The 22,523-nt window shown below is 40.4% G+C and overlaps 1 protein-coding gene across 1 annotated transcript; it reads right to left on the reverse strand.

Moving 5' to 3' along the window:
- Window positions 1–1,280: 1,280 nt before the first annotated feature.
- On the reverse strand, window positions 1,281–21,579 carry ACSL5 (acyl-CoA synthetase long chain family member 5). Its single transcript, XM_053984452.1, has 21 exons — window positions 21,460–21,579; window positions 12,667–12,852; window positions 12,021–12,129; window positions 11,307–11,371; window positions 11,126–11,227; window positions 10,708–10,807; window positions 9,382–9,560; window positions 8,711–8,743; window positions 8,441–8,492; window positions 7,827–7,900; window positions 7,303–7,380; window positions 6,955–7,089; window positions 6,359–6,493; window positions 6,189–6,284; window positions 5,585–5,657; window positions 4,740–4,828; window positions 4,543–4,659; window positions 3,960–4,103; window positions 2,946–3,047; window positions 2,498–2,569; window positions 1,281–2,103 (listed from the first exon to the last, which is right to left on the reverse strand). Exons 2-21 carry the CDS (start codon window positions 12,820–12,822, stop codon window positions 1,963–1,965), a joined length of 2,052 nt encoding a protein of 683 aa, XP_053840427.1. The 5' UTR covers window positions 12,823–12,852; window positions 21,460–21,579; the 3' UTR covers window positions 1,281–1,962.
- Between the last annotated feature and the right edge of the window lie 944 nt (window positions 21,580–22,523).

Below are 22,523 nucleotides of genomic sequence, written 5' to 3' on the forward strand. Positions count from 1 at the left end.
AAGACCTTAAATTGGAGTAACCTGTACCAGCTCAAGGCTTTTTAAATGTCTCCAAAACACAGCAGGTGCATTTGTTCTCTCATGGTGTAGAGTTACATGTCAGCCAGGTTGAGGTTTTGAAAATCAGTTCATGTGGCTGAAGTGGCACACAAGAGACCAACATTAGACCAATTTACACTTGAATTGCTATATATGTTTTATTGTTGAAGCAGTGCCATTCACCCTCCAAGCATACCTGTTCAGGGAAGCATCGCTGTTTATTGTATCAACAAAAGTACTTTCCAGGCACTGCAGCAGGTGGCATCACAGGATTCAGCCTCGAGTTTCTGCAGATCTCAGTTGCACTGGATTTACTCTCTCTAACTAACTTGCTCATTTTTGTGTCCAAAACCAGTTCTGGGATACATTTCTTCTTCCCTGCTTTTTTTTTTTTTCTCCCCAGTCTCCCCTGGGGAAAAAGATTAGGCCACCACTGATTTCACATCACATTGCTTTAAAGAAAGGATAGGAAAGATAAGCAGCATCGTTACATGCAGTTTCAATGATGCCTTTATAGCCTCACATTTCTGACAAGCACAGTAAGTGACTCAATGGTTACCCTAAGATGTCAAGGTCTTTGGGCCCAGACTAGAAAAATAATTGGGTCAGCTGTTTTTACTAGTCAAAGCTAGAGCTGCCTAACAGCAAGAGGGGGATCTTTTGATAAATCTTGCTTTCATTTTGGGATAGCTGAGCAAGAGCATTAAAGAGGGAGAGGAAAAGCCACTAGCTGTCTGAACAAGACAGGGAAAACAATTTTTGTCTGCAAAGAGAATTCGCCTAGGAAAGCTAAGGATACACCTTCCCCATGTTGCATCCTTATTATCATTGCCTTTTGAACTGCTAGAGCTGACTACTGCAGGGACAGGGAGGAGCTCTCAGCAGAGACAGCACAGACTGATGGAAAACATAAAGTTTTCATCGTGCTTAAATAATTTTCTAAAGCAGCAGCTTAACAAAAGAAAATCTCACATCTTATTTCATGTGGTAAATTCATTCTTTCACCTCAGCCTAAGCTGAAGACAAGGAAAAGAAAGTTGGGTAGAGGAGCAACTAGACTACACGAGCAAATCTGGACTACACTATATTACTGCCTCATGGCTGGAGCTGTGGCTGACCAGTGATAGTGTAGGGAACAAGTTCATGTTCTGCAGCAGTTGTGTTCTAGCTGCAGCCACACAGAGCCAGGCAGCTAACAATGTGGTTGCAGCAGAGCCACAAGTAATTCACACAGGCTTTAGTTTGATTGTGCACTCTCAATTTATTGCATCCTATATCCTTAGGATTGACAGCTAAAGTTTTACACTTATTTGGCTCAAATTCGTAACTGTAAAGGCTTTAACACTGCCATTTCATTTGAAAATGTGCAAAAACTGATCCAGTGCCTCCTAAAGAGGCACTTTTGCTGTAGACAAATGTATTTTGCAAATAATTACTCATTTTCATTATAAACAACTTGTACCATGTGGTCCAGGACTAGGAACAGGAAATTCACTTCCGTGTTTGCTAAACACATTAGCATGAATTCATACCGTGTTCAGTCTGATTGCAGATCAATCCACAACAGGTCACAGAGGAGTTCATAGTTTCAGCAGGAAAACAAGATTTGCTTTTGACAGTGAGAAGTGCATTCAGCTGTCTTTTAAAGGCTGAGGTTCTTGTATGTTACTGCATTTCAGTCGCAGTCCAAGACAGATGAAAGTTCTGGCTTAGCCTAGACAGTTGATGCTCAGTCCCACAGGATGTTAACACTGCAAGTTGTCAGTTATACTTCAGCTGTCTTCATCCACAAGTCATTTTTCTCAGGTACTAGAAACAAATAAATTTAAGTTCCTGTTCCCCTCCACTCAAGCCTGTCTTCACTATAGGCCATGTAGTGTCACAGATTTAACTACTCCATGCAGTTTAAATTAAACTAGCCATTTATTCCTGAGTAGATGAATAGAGAGCCTCAATCTCCTTTTGGAAGAATTTAACAAGGTCTCCTCGCTTTGTCTTCATTGTTGGTGTCAAGAGTCCATTTTCTACAGAAAACAACTCTGTGTGGATGTACAGGTCTTTAACCTATTAAAAGAAAACAATTGAGTGCATGACACATCATTAGAAGACAAACAACAGTTCTTCCCAGGGTCCTTGGGCAAGAATTCAGTCCCAGGAGATCCAGTAACTAAACTCTTTTTTCGGCTGACACAGCAGGAAGGTGGAATTCCAGAACAGCCCCTACACCCTGTTGTGAACCTCCACTCCATCTCTTGACAATCGCTATGGTTGCCCTTCACAGCCCCTGGTCTCCTGGTACAGGGACAGGCAGCCAGTGTTTCACTGATGCTTCAATCAGGTGTCTGGGGCAGCTGCCTCAGGGCCCCTCCTGGTACAGGCAGTAGCAGGAATGAAGACTTCCCAGGCACTCTGTTAGCAATACAGGTGCTAGTGACAAGCAGGATTTGAAAGTACTCACTTGTTCAAAGGATTTAAGGCCAGCCTCTTTCCCCAGTCTGGTCATATCATCCAAAATAGCTTTCTTCACTGCCTAGAAGAAACACAGCAGAAGCAGTGTGGGTAAAGCTGTCATTCTGTAATTGCAGCTCAAAACCATAACCATTTGCCCAGTCAGGGACAACTGAGAATGGCAAGAATACATATTTCAACATTCAAGATTTATCATATTAAGGCCACTACAAAATCATGTCTATCTTCTCACTGGAAAAGAAGCACCAAGAGCCCTTTAAACAAGAGACACGTATACTCAGTTCCAGTTTTTGCTGTAAGGCTGCTTGCATGACTCACCCAGCATTAAACCAGTTCAAATTACTGAAAAGGAAGTGGATAGAACAAAGTCAGAGTAATGTAGGATTGGACTTAGAATTAAATTCTATCTCTAACCCACTGAACACAACTCCACTCACAGGGTTTTTGCAGAGCTCTTCAAAGGAACCTTTTACTCCCAGTTTTGCTGCAAATTCTGGAAGCATCTCAGCATCAGGAACCACTATACCTATTAGAAAAGACTGAAAACAAACAAAAAAAATTAAAATAGGCTGAGACCAAGCTAAGGCATATCAAATGTCTTTGTGAGCTTGCTTGTGGGCAGTTGTTCTGTGAGAAATCACATGTACATCTCCATGCATTTTCAGAGTTTCAAAGGTAGCTGCTATGAGGATTTCCAAGTCACTGAGAGTTGTGACAGCAGTAATTGAAGTACTGATGCAGTTTGTTATGTGTGCTGAATGATCCAGCAATTACTTTTGGCTAGTTTGCAGATTGAAGACTGGTCTCTGCTGGCATAGGTAACACCTCTGTGGCACAGGAATGGAGAAACACTTCTGCTGTGCAGAACGGCTGAGAGAACTGGGGTTGTTCAGCCTGAAGAAGAGAAGGCTCTAGGAAGACTTTTGTGGCCTTTCAAAACTAAAAGCTTGCAAGAAAGATGGGGACACGTTTTTAATAGGGCTTTTGGCAATAAGACAAGATGTAATGGTTTAACTATAAGATAGTAAATTTATATTAAATACAAGGATTTTTTTTTTAAGTGTGAGGGTGGTGAAACAATGGCAGAGGTTGCCCAGAGAGGTGGCAAATGCCCCATCCCTACAAACATTCAAGTCAGGCTGAATGGGGTTCTGAACAATCTAATCGAGTTGAAGATGTCCCTGCTTATTGCAGGGGGGACTACTCTATGAATCTAAACTGCACAGAAATGACCTGATATACTAATCCCACACAATTATGTAATCAGCCTTTACCCAGCTTGCAACAATGCCAGTTGTCACTTGGCAAGTCTGTAGGTCTGAGAACATCTTTCTGTAAACTCGGCTCTCTTAGGAACAGATTTTGTTCAAGGACTCTTGTACATGCATACATTTGTGCCCTGGTCATCCAGAACTTGTGGAAGAAAATCTTCCAGGATACTCATCACTTACCCTCAGACTTTCCCCATGTACAAAGACCTGGGCTACAGGAGCACTTCTGATATAGACATTTTCTATCTTCTCTGGAGCAATGTATTCTCCTTGTGCAAGTTTAAATATATTCTTCTTCCTATCAATGATCTTCAGCGTCCCATTCTAGAAGTTAAAAGTGGAGGTCATTAGTTCCAAGTCACTGTCTTGCTTATATAAGAGAAGACAAACAGGCTTTGTTTGTGAAAGGCACATCTGGAACTAGTCTAGAAACCATGTATTGGTCTTTGCTTTCTACAGAGAGAAGAGTTTGTGTAATTTCTCCAGTTAGCTCAGGACATGGTTAGACAGTTCCTTTATTCTCCTCTGACAGAAACCAAGACACCTTGTTAGATCACTTCTACAGTGAAGAATAGTCTTAACAATGGGCCTAGCAGGTGTTATTTGATATCCTGTAACCTAACTGGTCTTTGCAGCTTTTCCTGAAGTTACCTAGTGAATCTACTGTGTGAAGACTTTTGTCCTAGAATTCCATCTTTAAAGAATACTGTGAAGTAACAGGAATTCACATGCAAGAGATGGTTTGTGTTAAGCAGCTACTCACTGGCAACCACTTTCCTATGTCTCCAGTGTGGAGCCAGCCATCTTTATCAATTGCTTCTGCTGTCTTCTCAGGGTCTTTCAGATAACCCTTGAACACATTTGGTCCTTTAATGCAGACCTATAGCAAGTAGGGAACACTGTTAGTCACCAAGTCTTAGGTTTCAGTATTTCTTGACATGCATAGGAGATGGTACCTACCTCGCCTTCATTGTTAGAAGAGAAGTAGCTCATTTCTTCCACATCATCTAGTTTTATGATATTACAAGCCAGGGGGGCTCCAACATGGCCTAAGAGAAAAAAAAATCAACAAAAAAAGGCTGCAGTGATAGTAGATACTTAATGGGTTTGTTCACTGCTTTAACATGAGCCAGTATTATTTAAAGGAGTCTGGCTTCAAATGTTCAAGCAAGTTGTTGCAATGCCATTTTCAGACAGTTAATGTAGGACAAATAGCAGGTAAGTCTTGATGCTTAGAGCACTGTTGATGTAATCTACCACACCAGCCACTAACCACTGAACCACTCATGCCTCCTCAGGACCCCCTCTCATAGATCCTGCTATTCATTTGCATTTCATCCTCATTATGCTTTGCAGTTACTGTGTTCACAAAGATGGTGACTTGAGTCTGAATTTAGAATATCCAGTACTGCTAAGATAGAAGCTAAATCTTCAAGGTTCTTCAAGGAAAATAGTCAAGTATCATGTCTAATATTTTTGAGTAAAACATGTAATTTAGGAGACAGAGCTAGTTTCTTAAGGCCATTTGGGAAGTCCCTATCCAGTTTGCTCAGCTCTCTCTATTCCTTTCCTATATTCTGGGACAAAGTCTAAACTGACCTATGAAACTTTACACCGGTGTTCCTCATCTGGTTGAGTCAAGAATTTTAGTGCCTATTAAACAGACAGGTGACTGTTGCTACCAAGAACCACTTTGAGTACCCATGATTTAATTTTCATTAAACTAAAAGCATTACAGCACCTAGGCTTGAGTGCCCCTTTATGTGGACAGCTCTGGGAGACTTCACAAGCCTCAGCTCCCATACCTGTTGTCCAGTCTCCAGGCATTGAGAAAGTGGATCCAGCTGAGCATTCAGTCTGGCCATAAGCTTCAAAGATCTGTGCAAGAAAGGATGAGTATTCCTTGAACATCAAGTCCTTGGTGTGAAAGGCCTCAGTTTCAACTGTGCCCGTGCTCAAGTTTTCTTAGGAAGGAAGCCAAAACAACCTTTGCCTTTAAGATATCTTGATCTTATTGGTGCAATCAGATGTTAAAGTTCACCTATCCAAATTTTGCTTCAGTCACCTTGTTTTCTGTTCTCAAATGTGCTACATTGGGAGCTCATTGACTGTCAGAATAAGCCACAAAATTCAGAGGCAGCTGCCTGACTATAAGTACTGCATGTTCCTATTTCTGCTACTCTGTTCCTCTTCTCAGAGCCTACAGCTTAGTTTTTTCATAGTGTAGTTTAAAGTGGGCCCTGCAGAATTTTTTTCCTGTTACAGTTAACTCGGCTGAAGCAGTCTGTAAATGCCCAAGACTGACAGCATTTTCCCCAGGAACAAGCTGAGCTGGACCCCAGCTATATCACTGGTCACTCATTTGTGCATAGTCAAACAGGGCTTACTTTAAAAGAAAACTCAGCTTACCTGACAGCCTAATGCTGCTCTAAGAAATGTCAGGACAGAGGGAGATATAGGGGCTGCACCTGTCACCATGATACGCACTCTTCCACCCATGCTTTCCTACAAGTGAAAAAGAAGCCATCAGATCCTCCAATATTACATTGCTTAGCTCCCTTACACTTGGAATAACTTACCTGAATTTTTTTGAAGACTAGCTTGTCCCAAATGCTGTCATTTCGAATGATGCCCTGTTTTATTTCAGCCATCTTCATAAACACAGCAAAATTTAACAGGAAATGCTTTACTGGGGTGTTTGCACCGCTCTGGATCTGCAAGAAAAAGTACCAGTGACTCTTGGGTTTAACTCATATCTGTACATTCATTCTTGCACCAAATCTTACTTCAGTGTTCTAGGGCCTGTCTTCGCCACTGCAGTATCTAGGAGGTGACCCAAAAGGCAATACTAATTCATGTTACTACTGAAACACTACAGCCACAGGTTTGAGAAACAGGGATCCTGTTAGTTGTGCACTTGATTCATTTGCATTACAAAAGTAAACAAAGTTTTTGTTTCTTAACAGCAACAAACTTAGCCCAGTCATGACTGGATATGCTGTTCTTATACTCCCAGAACTCTTTCCATCTCCTCAGAAAGGATTCTAAAAAATTATTTTTGCTAAGGGGTAATTAACTAGTGGTAATGTTATGACATATTCAATATTATTTTGTATTTGTATGCTTGTTTGGATATATGAACACAAAGAAAACATAGCTAAAATTGCTCACGTACCTTGTCATAGACTCTGTTGAGCAGTCTTGGTACAACTGGAAATAGCGTTGGCTTCAAGGTTTTCATGTCATCTGTTAGCAGCTTGATATCTCCTTGGAAGAAGCCTACTTTTGCTCCACAGCTGTATATCACAGTCTAAAAATTGACCAGACTAACCTTAGTCAAGCAGAATTCCTAGCTTCACTAGCCATAATTATTAGTCTATAAAAATCAGCATGATTTCCAGTGCCCAGTTATTACAAAATAAGGAAAGTTATTGTGTGAATAGGTTTTGAAGACATACAGATTGCTAATGTCTTTTACTATAATTTGATTTAGAAAAGCTCAGATATATATATCTGTAGATACCTGTACAACTCTCTCAAACATGTGAGCCAGAGGAAGATAGGAAATGGCAACATCTGAACTTGTACACTCAATTGTGTTCTAGGGAAAGGAAGTAGAAATAAGTTAGCATTTTCTCTGCCTGCTTGAGTTACTTTTAAGTGGAAAATAAATAAAACTTGGATCAATTTGAGTACTTTGAGACAGACATTTCCAATGACTGAAGCAACTCAGGCTCAGGCTAATCCATCACCTCTTCAAAATTTGCAGCTGTCACACAGCCACACTAAATCAAAATTAGTTTAATGTTTCAGCAAGACTTGAAATAGATGGTTCAGTACTCTTGGTATTTAAGACTGACTCATTCTAGAATAACTTGTATGTAGAAGTTCTTGTTCAATTCAAACCAAGTTTCTTGCAGTAGTATTGTCTCATTAAAAAAGGGGCACTAAGGAAAGCATCCATTTCTGGGAGTGAATGGTTTACAGAAAATGCTCCCATTAAAACTGATTTCATGACTGTGGGACATATCCTGGAGAGCAGCTTACCTCTGTGCATCTAAGGAAGGCAGCAGCATTTGAAACAACATTCTGATGTGTCAGCATGGCTCCTTTAGGGTTACCTTTGGAGAGATCAAGCAAGGTGAGCTGTGGCTCTGGCTGCTTCTGCTGGCAGTTTCCCATGTCTTGTTTGGCTCAGTTTGAACTATCTTTGTACTCGGCTCATCCCAGCAATTATTCTCACAAGAGATCACAAATATGCCTCATCTTGAGTGCTTTCAGCTATGGATCTTACATAAAGGAAATGAATACTGAAACAGCAGAGCAATTGGGAGTAGCTTAGAGAATGCTGAAACAAGATTTTTGCTTTAGCCTCTGTGGATCAAAATGCACAGTTGAACAACCAATCTCTTGAACTTTGAGGCTGCATTTTTCATAGGGTAAGAAAACATGAATTTGGCTTTTCTTACCCCCAGTTCTAAGAAGCTTTATTGTATGCACTTGACTTGTAGTGACAGTATCCCAAATAAAACTGCAAGAGCAGTTTGACACTGCTTTAATTTACTGGTTTACATCCATATTCATAGGATTTCTTTACTTTTATGCAGGGAAGCTGCATGGGGAGGCTCTTTCAGTGGGGAAGCATCACTATAAATTCTTACCTGTGGTTCCACTTGTAAAACACACAACAGAAAGATCTTCAGGCTTAGGAGGCTAGAGAGAAAAAGCCACATAAAGTCAGTGTGAGGATTATGATGGTTATCTGTAATTACATACAATTCCTAACTGTGATGAATCAGGAATTCTGGTTCACCAAAAAAAAAAAAAAAAAAAAAAAAAAAATCTGCCAGCCTCCTCTACTAGCAGCATAGCAAGAGGTGTTTCAAGAGACTACTTTTACAAGTCTATAGCTGTTTCATGGAGATACTTACAACTGGTTCTCTGATGTTGTTTCTTCCCAGTTCCTGTGTTAGAGAAAAAACACAGCTTAAGAGATGTGCACAATAGTTGAATAAGTAATTACATTTCAAATGCAACACCTGTTTTACTACTTTGCCTCTTGATACTCTATCTCATTCAAACAGAAACCTCTTCCTGAATCCAATACACATAACTCTGAAAAACTGTCTGCTGCAAGTGTGGAAAGGACACATTTGAATGTGTAGAAATTGATCAGAACTACTTAAGGAATTTGGAAGTCCTGAGTGGAGAGCTTTCTTTTAATTTGATGTAGGCCACATCTCTTTACATGTATGCAAGCTTAAGCCTAGTATTGGGATGTCTAAGCAGCCAGTAATTTGCACTGAGAGTTCCAATTATATTCAACTGCCAGCTTAGAAGCCTGAAAAATCCTGTTACAACAGGATCACAAATTAAGCTAAGCAAGTCTTGGCTGTTCACAACACATGGGCACAACTTTAGTCAACTGTTTGAACTCTGCAACTCTGTTTAGCTAAAGATATCAAGTTTCAAAATGACTGCTCATTAAGATGTCAGGTACAGGCATGACACCTGGGTAATGCTTACATTAAAGTGTCATTGCTGCCACAGAAGATCAAGATGTTTAGCTGGCAAGGTATTACAGAAGCCTTTAGCCACCTACCTCAACCTCCTGCAGCGACAGAATTTCAATTCCCACTTTAGCGCCTCTGTCCTTGAGCTCTTTATCAAAGAGATCCATGAGAACAATAATCTTCAGACATGGGGTCTTTTTGTCCTCACAGCTCTTAAGCAAGACCTCTGCCTTCGCAGGCGTGTCACAGATCACCACGCTTATGTCACCTACAGAAAAGAAATTATCAGAAGTCTGTTTAGAAGACACGAGGCCAGTGACAGCTCAGCAGCACATACTTTTAGAATATAACCTTGGGTTGGTACCATATGCATTTGTTCATATGGATTCAGTGGCTGGCTTACAGTGCTGAGAAGGTTCCTCCTACCATACTGATTGGGCAAGCCTGATATTCTGGCAATATAAAGTGAGGGCAAATGCTGAGGAGCTGAAGAGAAATATCTTCACTCACAGTCAAGATGGGCATTGAAACCTTTGGTATTGCCATGATATTGTTTATGTTTAGCCACCTTCCTTAAATTGAAAGAAATTAAGACGCAATTGAAAGAGGTAGCTAAAATTCATGAGTTAATACTTCAGCTTCCTTGTAGATGCAGTTACAAAAGCCTTTTCCTTTAAGTCAACAGAGGAATTGGATTTGCCTGAGCCTGCCATTTGCCAGTTAGACAGGTAAATTACAGCTGTATAATCCCAAGTCAACACCTGTTTCCAAGATTCACCACCACAACTGTTGAAGTGGTTTTGCTTGGCAAATCCTATTTTTGGGATGGATCCCAGATCACTGTAACAACAGTGATTTATTCCCCCGATATATCTCTTAAGACTGGGGGGAGAAAGTCTGAAGATTTATTTAACTTCCTTGCCAGTTTATTCCATGATGGCCTGCTAGATGCTGTTTCTGTAGAACATGCAATAACCAGATAGATGAAACAGATTTAGATATATCTTTACATTCCCCTCCTCCACTATTCATCCTACAACTTTGAATCAGACAGATATACACATCTAGTCTTAATTTACATGCAAGTCTGTCTGCATTATCTGATTGTTTGGCAGTGTGGGAGTTCAAGATTGCAAAATCTCAAATAGCAAATAGTTGAGCACTCTGATTGCAGAATGATCCACAGGATCTAGCAGATCCTTCAGTGGTCTTGCAATCAAGATACTAGGAAACATAGGAAGCCCACTGGATTCTTGTAGGCATTGAACCATGTGCCCTGCAAAGCAGCTTCACTAAGAAATTGTCTATAAGAGCAGTCAGGTTACTCTGATTTTTGCAAATTCCCTTGAACTTAGCCCTCCCAAAACAAAGTTTCCTAGAAAAATCCTTATGAAAGAGTGGAAGTCAATATTTACCTTTGTTAACAATATATACAATGGCCTCTGGTCCCAGAGTGTCATAGAGTGGAACAGCAACCATTGAGTAGGTGTAGCAGGCATACTCTGAAATGATCCACTGAAAAGAGAAAACAGCACAACTAAGGAAAACTAGGAGCTCTCAAGACAGGATTGCCTACAGACTTCATACAGCTTGACAAGCCCACACACATGGCAGTGAGGGGTTATGGAAGGAGCACGCCCATGAGAATAAGAGTTGTGAGAGGTCATTGTATTACATGCTTGGAATGGTATGTGCTCAGCCAGTAAAAAGGGAATTGGGAAGGAAAAAGTTGTGATTGTTCCTCACGTAGCCTGAAGCTATTTATATACAGACTATCCTCTCACCATAAGGTGTCAGAATACTGTAGAAAAGAATACACAATTTGTTGCTTACCTCTGGCCTATTCTGAGCAAAAATGCCAATAAACTGATTTGGTGATGGTTGGCATCCTTTTTGCAAAAGCCCTGATCCGAGGTATTTAGTTCTGTCTGAAACCTGCAAGATAGTTATTCCCCCATTTTAGTGTTACGAGGCAGTATCCCAAATGAATTCATTTGTCATTTACAATACTCACCTGTTTATATGTCAGCCACTGATAAGGTTGCTTGGGTTTTCTGTAGCCTAGACAGTCACCATTTCCTAATGAAAGAGTTCAGAAAAGCAATTTCAAAGCTCAGTACTGAAGTTGCATAACACTACAATAGAAACACTTGAAGTGGGAAATGCTTTCTGTCAGGCATTCAGGTAACTGCATGGAGAGCAGGTCAGTGTCCATAGTTAAGCACTCTGCCCACACCAAGGTTGTAAGACTGCTAACTTTATCCTTACGAGCAATACTTCTAAGATCTGGTGATATTTGTTCGCTTGCACAACCCATGTGAGGTTGAAATACCTTGCAGACCATCACACATTTCCATGCACAGGACTTGTGAAGTGACATGCACAAATTCATATCTGTTGTAAACAGGCAGTAATTTCACAGGAAAACTCACATCATAAGACAAAGGAGAGGTGTTTCCCCCCCAGTTCCTCTGATGCTTTGTATCTGCTGACTCTTGACTGAACTCTACCATTTTCAGCTTCCAGTATTTGTTCCTGCCTAGTCTCCCAAATAAGACTAGTACTAAACTGGGACAGGGAGAATTGTGGTCACTTGTCTCTCCACCCCACAGATGGTTAGAAGAGCTTTTGCTAGCCTGCATTATTACCACAGCACAAGGAAAAGGATCTTGGAAAAATTTTGTTTACTTGTGATAGACAAGTACTAACTACCAGATGCAAAGCTTACCAGAAATACTCACTCCTCTCTGGAAAACTTCATACAGGGTTTTAGCATCTTCAAAGTAATAAGAAAGCAGGTTATTTTCTGTCAAGAGTGCAGCTCTTCTGGCTCCTCCCTAGGAACAGAGCATGCTTATGAAACAGTGCAGACCAGATGTAATATTGTTTGTTCCTCATTCTCTCATCATTCCAATTTAAAGCATTTCAATAGCATTGCATTGTTAGGGAAGTCTTTTCCCTTCCTGATTTTGATCTACTCGGTCACATGCAAAGGAATTTTTTAGATGGCCCACCTTAACATTGAGTTTCAGGTTATTGAGAGGCCTTGACTGAGTGCTACCACTTGCCTTATTACATGAAGTCTAGCACCAGTTTCAAAGCTGATACAGTGCATTGAAAATACAGGAAAAAGTCAGTGACAGCCAAAGCCATCTGGTAAAAATCCCACCTAACCCTGGTTGGAACAAGTTGCTGTTTCTCATCATAACATCTTAAGACTTCTCATCTCCCCACCGTACTCTTGAGTTGTACACCTGGGAGAGAAGGCTGTGCACATCAGCCAGGAGAGTTTCCACTGACACCCGGAGTCAGAATGGATCAGTATTCAGATTAAGCTCCAAACAGACCATGCCTACAAGCAGAGAAAGCATTACCTCAATTCCTATTGACTGCTTGTTCAAGTCAACAGGAGGTAAAAGGGGTTTTGGCCTGCTTATCACCCACAGGAAGATGACAGCTCCAAATGCAATGAGACCGATCAATGCTGGTGTTGGGAGCGGTGAAAACAACACTTGAAGTATCCAGATCATTGTACTGGATCAGTGGAGCCAGAGTTGAACCTGAAACAAATAGGAGGTTTAGTAGACTTGAGTTAGAAGCTTTAATTACCTAGGAGCCATGGTTACTTAAGTAGCTTGTTGAACAATACTGCAAATCATTTCAGCAGTTTGCCCCCGGAGAGTCCTGGTACAATAGTGAAGCACACTTATGCAATGTTTTAAGCCTCTTAAGAGATCTTAAGTCACCTGTCCCCATAAATCTTAATCTATGCTGCATCCACCTCCACAGAAAGCTGAAGCCTGATGAAGTCAGACAAGGAACAGATTCTTTCCATCCTTAAGTAAAAAAATCTGCCTGAAGAAAACCAGTTTATAATTTCCCAAATCTATCTCCCCAAGTATAACTAAAAAATGCCTATGGTTCAAGGATGTGAATTGTGGAAGTAAGAAAATTCCTCAATATTGTTAAGTGTTCAATAGGAAATGGTTTTGCTGAAATAGGAAGGGTATTAATAAATTACATGTTTGATACACCTACATATATGTCTGCAGGAAAACAGTATATTCATTGTCAGCTGCTTTTACTGGTTGTGCCAGACAAATATTTCAGAGAGTGACAGTGTGGTCAGCCAAAAAAACAACACAAATCAAAACTGTGAAAGTTGTTCTCCACTAGGAAGTGGTGACCTGGAAGTCAATGTGTGCAATGGAAGTCTAACTGGGAAATACAGAAACAATTCTGCTGCTTGCATTCCCCAGGGTATCTTCTGTCAAGGACAGGGAAGCAAAATCTGAGAATGCAGACTTTCTAGAAGGATATAGAGACCTGAGCTTTCTTCCTTAGAAACAAGCACTTTTGTCTCCAAAATGTTCTGATGTGTTTTAAGATTGAATTGCCAAGAGGAAGGACTGCTTTCTGTCTCAATCAGCTCACATCTCAGCAACTTTATTTCCTAGTGCCTAAATATCTATGCAGGACACACTACCTCACACTTTGCAAGATGAATAACAACACTCTTTCAAACTCCTTCATACAGAATCAAAGGAACCCCATTAGTAGATAATATGTCAGCTATCAACTAAATGCCTGCACAAGAAGAATACCAGGAGTCCTGATGCAATGAGTTCCAGTTACCCTTTAACTATAATTCTAATGAAGTTGAGGGTATTTTACAAACCAATAGGAAGTTCAGACAGGACCTGAAGTCAGAATCTGGGTCTCTGAGCCCAGACTGATCATTTAGATTATCTATATCTATTTTATTTAGTTTTGTAGTTTCCAGTGGCAGTGTTAATCAGCAGTTCTGGTGTGTTCTCTGGTAAAAAAGGCATGTTTTCCCTGCTCAGCATCTGGATAGAAAAGGGTACCTCAGAGGCTTTTCAGCTAGTCCAAGCTGCCAGATGCACATCACCTACACAGCTGAGAAATACCAACTCCCTAGTTCTCTTTTCTACTCTAAACCTTAGTTAAACTGCATATGGTCTGTGGTTTCTATTTCCTCTTTCATTAACATGAGCAAGACACTTTTATAGCATGAGCACTGAGGCAGGTAGATAGAGGCATCTCCATTCTCCATCATGAAAGGTGGAACATACAAACTTTATTCCATTAGCTTAGAGCCCATTACTAAATCCAAGTGACAGAGCAAATCACATTTGCACCATTTATATGTTGGAAGCTTTCTAGATTGACACATCTATTCTCACATCTTTTTAGAGGGATGCCAGAATATTCATGTTAAAATGCCCCTTAATATTGATTATTAGCAATCAATTTGGGCACTTTTCCAGTCTTTTTCCATGCCCAGATGGCCAAAAGGAGTTTTCACTCAGTGCATTTCTCATTACTCTTTCCTGGTCATAAAATTTTTCAGTCAGCAGTGAGAGAATAGAACTATATGCAGGTAACCAGAGAGACCACAGGCCTGTACAGCTGCACCAGTTTTATTCGCTGAAGTCTGCTCTCATCTGCTTATTTTAATAGTACTTTTCAGATGATTTCCCAGAAACCATGAATGATTGGTTGCTTTTAGAGTATCATGCTAGAGGTAAGAAACAAAACTATCTAATTTACGGCACCAAGTCCTCTTCTTGAACTTATTTTTATGGCTTACATTTACGCTGTTTGACTAGGTCAGACAGATCAGAGCAGTTGTCACAAATAGCTACTGTCTGTTACATGGACTTATTTGACAGCAAATTTACTGAAGACACTTGTCTGACCTTTTTGTGATAAGGATCAGAGAACCCAGTAACCCCAAATGCTCCGTGCAGCAGTAGACAAGTCACTGAAAATTTTTCCATTAGGGTATTTTCCTGTTCTCACTGGCTCACATGCAAAGTAGTTGGTACCAGGACATCTAGGAGGACTGAACATCAAGCCCTGAAGGATATGATTTTTTTGCTTGGAGCAAAGAACTCAAAGTCCAGAGAGAACACGTAATCAAGAAATGATCATTTAACACAGCAAAAAAAATTGCCTTCTGGTTCTGAATTGATTCCATAAGTCTCTTGCACAAAAAGAAAAAAAAAAGAAAGATCAGACAGTAGTCTAATCCCATTGTAGCCCACCCAGCATACTTATAGGTAGTCAAGGATGATTTTCAGTTATATTTGAATGAATTTTTAATTTAAAGCAAGACCTATTGACAAGTTTCTCTAAAGTCTGGGAAGTATTATATGCTCATTAGCTCCTAGGGTTTGGTGGGTGTTTTCAGTAACTTCTAGTGTTCATTAGCCCACTTACAGCCCTGACTGAGACTACATATGCAGGACTTTGCATATATACCCTTTAAAGATAGAGAAGTTAGTGTTCCATAAAAAAAAGCACAGATGCACAAAAACACAGATCTAGGTAATACAAAACAAAATCTTTTTCATATCTGAAAAACTATTTTCAACTCCCTTACTTTATTAATAGAATAGTGACAGTGTTTCCTTTTATTTTCCAACGTTTCCACAAATGGGCTTTGGTCTCTTCCATCAAAGCACACGGGGTGTGTTATTCAAGCTGTGGCAAGAGATTGTCAGCAAATTTGTCTCAACCCCCAGAATCAGGACAGTTGTTTCATATGCCTAGAGCTTTTACTGTAACAATTTGTCAATCCAAGTAGCTGCTAATTTATCACCTCTGGTATTATCCAAATGCCACTTAATCCTGCTGCCATCAAAGCAGAAAGGCCAGAGAGAGGACAGGAATCTGTACTCAATAGACCTTTCATGGCAAGAGAGCAGCTGCAGCCTAAATCTGTGCTATGGAACAGCTACAACCAGACTTCAACCCACAAATCCAAGTGCCCTGTGCATACATAATACCTGATCTATATCAATTTAGTGAAAACTCAGTGCAGAACAAGAAAAAAACAGAGCATTTTGCACAGACACTCACTTCCACTGCAGGGTAAGTCTGAGCACCAGTTGCCTTTCCAAACATCAGAGGGGTCAGAGGTGGAGTGTCTGAAACCCTTGAGGGCTCAACTCCCAGGGATACAAAATGCACAGGATGTCTCAAACCAACTGTTGAGCTTCTTGTGCAATAAGATGCTGGACAGTTGAAAGTGTACTTAGGTTGTCTGCCCTGATCAATGGTCAGGGATAAGATGCACTAAGCTCCAGAGTCAAAGGCTTAGTTTTTATCAGAAGAGATTAGAGTGATACCATTTACAGCCTTGAGTTCAGGAGTACACATTTCTACTGTACCTCCCCCTTTACAGCTGTTCCTTCATTACCTAAAAGAAATTAAAGTTATTCTCTATGCTCTCCACGTGAGATTCTCTCCACTGGAAAGCGGCTGATCTTTGTACTTTTGAGTACACAAATGTGAAGAAAAATCAGTGTAATCTCCATTGCAAGAGTTCATTATAGTCAACAAAGCAGCCTCTGATACTTGCACAATTTTAGAAGCAACAGTCTGCACTGCCTGGGAGAATGTCTTCTGCAGTTACGTACTTTGCATCAAGTTTGCCTAAGCTTTTGGCATGATCGTGACATCTTTTTTCTCAGCATTAGTAAGGTAACGCCGACTGTTTACAAGCAGGAAAAGTGGAGTACAGCCACCTACACTAATTAGTTGCTTAACCATCAGTAACTCACTCTTTCCATCTGCTTACGCAGTGCAGCTCTTGCCTGGTGTCCTCCTGCAGATGTGAGCCACTTTGCCAGTTCTTACTCCTTGGAAACTTTGTTTTACATATTCCTCCTTGATGCAGCTGAAGTCTTGTGTTCCACAGGGTTTAGGAACATCTAACTTTGAGCATCCAGAGAGAAGAAGCACAAAAGCTCAGCAGTGATTTCTGAGCAAAGCCACACAAAAAACAAAGTAAAGTCCTCAGTAACCTGCATTAAGTCCAGGATATGCTTCAGTGAGGCTTTGCTTTTAGAGTACCTCTTCAAAGAGTCAGAGCCAAACAGGTCAAGCACCTTTTGATCTTAGCTGAGAAACAATCTGCTACAGGGTGGGAAAGGACAAGGCCTCAGTAACTTTCAGGAAGCAGAGTGCTGTGGTTTCTGAGCCTTGCAATTGAATTCAAGCTTTCAGTATGTTTAAATAGAAAGGCCATTTTTTAATAAGGAATTTTACTGTGCTGGGTATTACCGTCTCTCCATCAAGAGGGCAACACCATCATGAGACTACTTAGTACTAAAAGTTATTTTCTCAGATAAATTGAAAAGCTAAGCTTTCATATAGTCTTTATATCAGATTTTCTCCTTGAAACTGTCTACTCAGAAACATGCACAACTGGCCCTTTTAAGTTTTTAAGAATTTAAAATTCAGTCAGTATAGCAGGTTCTGTTACTGTTTATCCTAATGGATAATACATGTTCACTTCTTGAAAAAATGCAAGAGGTGTATCAAAAAAAGTGCATTTGTGCATCAAAACTATATTAATAGGAAGTTGTCCCTAGTGATAGGGCATGGTATGAACAGCAAGGACTAAAGCACAGGACTATGTGACTTGAAAATTCACATAGAACTCCTAAGAAAATTAGATTATCACTAGGCACCTTAGCCACACAGAGAAAAGGTAGCACTTAAAGTTTCTAGATATTAATGTCCATTACTTCATATTATCACAGCACTTCAATTATGAAGAGCAAAGAACAAACATGTATCTGAACTTAACTCAGCCCAAGGTCCACATTTAACTGATAGCACACTACCTGAGATTTCCTAGGAGGCTCCTGAAAAACTCATTATCTTGAACCCTGCATCTAATCACTGCAATTGCACATTGGATTTAGTAAAGCCCATGTGAGTAACAACAAGCAAACTCATGAGCAATAAAACAAATACAGTAAAACTTCATTACTTACACAGAAAATATGGCAGAGCATGTATTGAGATGAGAATTAGTGAGTAAAGGCACCTCCCATTTTGAATATAGGGTAGGAAATCAACCTCTTCTCCTTAAGTAAAAGGGAGGCTTAGTAGCACAGTACAAAACCAACACCATTTAGGTAACACTCACGCCAAAAACTACAGCCAGTTTCTTGTCCCCAGTTTAAATAAATTAGCAAGCAGAAAAGCACATTGGAAGGGGAGCTTTAAAGGGGAAGAACTTGCATGGGGTAACTGGAGTGATTAAAAAAAAATAAAACAAAAACAAAAACAACAAAAAACCAAACCCAAACAAACAAACAAAACCCAATCCACCCACACAAAAGAAAGCCATTGAGCTTTTTTGTTTGTTAATGAAAACAGCTTAAAGTAGACATAAATGAAAAGTAAACCAAAACATTTTGAAATTATATTTATAGTTTATTATTTCTAAGCTGTTTGCTATTATTTTTTCTATGTATAAAGCTGTATTCTCAACAATAGCAATTTTCTCTCTATAGCTGCATATATGTTAAGGTGAGCAGAGCTTTGTAGCCTGTAACACCAACAAAATGTTGTGACTACAGCATCTCTCATATACTGCTGCAATGGACTTGCTGGTGGTTTTGTTTTATTTGGTTTCTTGTTGCTGTTGTTGAGTTTTTTCCTTTTTTTTTTTTTCCCAAAAGCTCTCTAGTTCTTTCTGTTCTGTTATAAACATAATACATAGGTGCAATTATTTATACCAGGTAACAGCGAATCATGTTTCAGGCTTCAGTTTTGTTTTCTGCTATGACAGGGATTTTTCTTTTTATGATTTTTGTTTCATTTCTTTGTTTAAAAGTTTATAGCTATTGCAGTTTCCTTTTTTCTCTTCAATGCTTGTCTAATATAACTGGAATTTTGCAGTAGGTTTGGAGGGATGGGAAGACAGTAATTTCGCCTACCTCTTTTCTTTATTGTCTTAACCTCGGATTTTAGAATTGTTTCTCCACTTAGGAGTTTCCCCATCTGACAATTTTCCTATGCTGCATGATTTCAGAATAATCTGCTTAGCTAGACAAACCATAAAGCTGAGATGGAATTAACACAGCCTGTGCTTGCATCCAAAATACAACCTGTACTGGACCTTGGCTTGCTAAAACACGTAGCCCCTACTAATTGCAATTCTATTTTTATTGCTGCTGTAATCTTTACGCTATTCCGGTAGAGCTAACTTACATGTAGTTGTGGCATTATTTAGCCATGTGGGTATCTTTTAGGGAAACTGAGGGTTGATTCACTGATTTTCCTGTAAGCTGAGCATGAAAAAGTAATAGCTTTTTCTTCATGAAACTCCTCTGCCTTTGGCTTTTCCTTCCCAGACCTCTTCTTGTGGCATTTCAGAGAAGCTATGAGCTTCAGCTTTAATAGTGCCTGTCAGGGGGCATTTGTGCTTACAGAAGGGAGACAAGGCAAGCTCCCAGCCCAGCCAGGTCCATTATCACCCGCTCTGTGTGCCTCTCTTAGCATTTTCCCCCTTCAGATATCTGGCCTCGGGCTGTTATTTTTCCAAGGGCAAGAGAAGAAGCAGTGAGTTTGTGCTGTCATTGGTCAGCTGTTGGATAGCAGCGCTGTGTACCTCGGGTGCATTCACTTTGCTGTGCTGTAGGGTGGGAGAACAAGCCCACAGCACGGTCCTGCCTGGCCTGCCCGGGGCCCAGAATGTGATGCAGGGCTCCACGAGCTGGTAAGGCTACACTCTATTGCCTGGGCTCAGTGGGTGTCACAGCTCCAACATAAATTGGATTAAAGGATGCACACAGGCAAGCTTCTCCTTAACGATCATTTCTGTTCAATGCTCATAAATTAGAATACATAAATTAGATGACACTCTTCCCCTGTTACGCATAACAAGTGACATGTAAATATTGAGGCTTTTAATTTTTCATAAATGATTTGAATAAACTCCAGATTTTTGAAAGGCAAAGATCTTTTTTTTTTTGCTAGTAATTTTCTGTCAAAAAACAAAGCAGAGTTATGAATCTCAGCCTTTGCTTCTCTTCATGCATGTATATAAAATTTACACCTGCACCCATCATACCCATTAGTGACTTAAGATGAGCAGTAGGTAAATTATGCATATGGGGAGTTCAGGTTGTTTCCTTTCTGTTGTGACTGTCAAAAAAGTTTTGCATAGAGGATGAATCAGGTGAGCTTTTGTAACACACCTTATGGTCATAGCACAACATGAGCTTTTGCTATCCAAAGATGCCAAAATAACCTTTCTACACACAGCAAATAGCAGAGGGTGTAAATAAGTGAAAGGAAAGCATTGTCTTCATGTACCATTTTCTGTGTTGTCCCTTCAAAACTTGGACTTAAATTTTGTGAGTCTGTGGGAGGTGTGAGCTCACTTTATTAGAATGATTTTAAAATTCCAGTTTGTTTTCTTAATGCTATAAACATAATAATTCTTTATTGCTCTGTTCTGCTTTTCAAGGGCCATGTCCAGCTTTGTAAAGCAGAATAACTGTACTGGAACATAAATTATCTCCTCAGAGCACAAGTGAGTTCCTCAGGAAAGGAGGTATGGATAGGAGATGGGCTTAGGACTTGGAAGAGCAGCATGCTTTTTTCCAGTTCTCTTGCTTGCAGCTTGATTTCAGGTTGATCTTTGTCTCCACACCCTCTCTGCACACAAGCAAGAGCTTGGAGAAGGCTCCATCTCTATAGCTAGGACAAGCAGTTGTACCAAGGCAAAGGCAACAGTTTGGTGTGCCATAACCTATGATACGGGCTTTTAAACCATTACAAAAGGCATTATACCCAGATTCTATGTTCCTAGTTAGGGATTAAGCTAGATTCTATTGTATTAAATGTTGCCAATAAGCTTGTGCATATAAATGACCTAGCACATTGCAGCCTTTTACTGCTTGTGATGCTGTGAAAACAAATATTCTTATATTTTTGGAACCTGGTTTAAACATTAGTCTGAGTGGGAGCCTGGCATTGCTACTTTGTTCTCTGTATTTTTAAATAGGCATAACTAACAAATTGATAAGAAAATGGCTTCAGCCTGGACTGTAGACAGGTTTCTACTTCCAGCCAGTCTATAGCAAGAGGGAGTGTTCAGGTAGCTGCTCTTGTTCAAGCTGTGATTTCCCTGGATGCCACCCCTGAGCCCAGACTTGCTTCTTTAATAACAAGCAGCTGTTGCCTTTAACAGCACACAGGGTGATAAGACAGGTGCATTAGATCCAGGTATTGCAGCAAATTGAGGTTATTACCCCACTTGCAGTACTTTTCTGCAGGACCAGGAAGCCCAGTACTTGGGAAACACGGGCTCTGACTAGGAGGGATTTTCTTACCTTCCTTCAGTGCTGGAGGAGGGTGAAGGGGCTGGTACAGCTTGCTTCTTTTGCTGCTTTACAACTCCCCAGAGATGTTCTAGGGTTGGTTCTTCCCCAGCTCCAGTGGTGTTTCCCCAGCTCCTGTGGCAGGACTAAGCCCCGAGTCATCAGAGTGTGGCTTTAATAAACAGGTGACACTGCACCCAGGTAACCTTTGAACCTGCCTTGCAACAGGTTCAAAGGTAAAAAAAAAAAAAAAAAATATTCCTGATCAAATATAAAGAGCAATTTTGACTGGTTAGAAATGTTAAACATACAAGTCTTGCACAACAGTGTTAGAAGAGAGCAGCACATTGTGAAAACTAACCCCAGCCCTGTGAAAGGTGCAGCCCTGGGTTTTTCATAGGGCTCTCATTTTCTCCAGGTGTGCAGGGGCACTGAATAAGTCTTGCTTCACTGAGAAAAGGTGCCTCTTAGATTGCACTTTAAGCAAGCAAACATATTTCAGTATTTTTCATCAGATGCTTTGTATAGAGTCCTGTCCTTAACGTGTCCAGCCACTGAGGCACAGTTTTTCCTTGCAGCCCCAGGGGTCTGTGAAGTAGCCACTCCTTTGGGGTCAGGGCTCTCAGCACTGTTGGGATGTACAGGGGGCTGGTTGTCTCACCATGGTGCACCATCCCTTTCAACACTGTGCAAAGGTTAGTGCACTTGCTCAACTGCCAAGTAGACCAAGCCTGTTTTGTAAGAGATTTTTTTGGTGTTGATTTAAACAACTATGGTTTTGGTTTGGGTTTTTTGCCTTCCTCTATCTCTGAAATGGGAATCAGAGAGCACCTGTACTTAATGCTGCTTGAGAAAGACAGTTGTGAGGTGAGGTATGCAGGCTAGGCTAGCAGTTAGAGCTTCCTGACTTTGCTTCCAAAGGCTGTGGATATGATCTTTGGAAGACATTTTCTGCACATGATCCAAGAGATAGGACTAAATAGTAATTTTTTCAGCACTCACTTTTTAGAGAGCATCCAAAGGAGGGTAACAAAGGTGGTGAAGGGCCTTGAGGGGAAGCCATATGAGAGGCTGCT

Source organism: Vidua macroura, chromosome 8 (assembly GCF_024509145.1).
Source record: "Vidua macroura isolate BioBank_ID:100142 chromosome 8, ASM2450914v1, whole genome shotgun sequence".
NCBI classification, from domain to species: domain Eukaryota; kingdom Metazoa; phylum Chordata; class Aves; order Passeriformes; family Viduidae; genus Vidua; species Vidua macroura.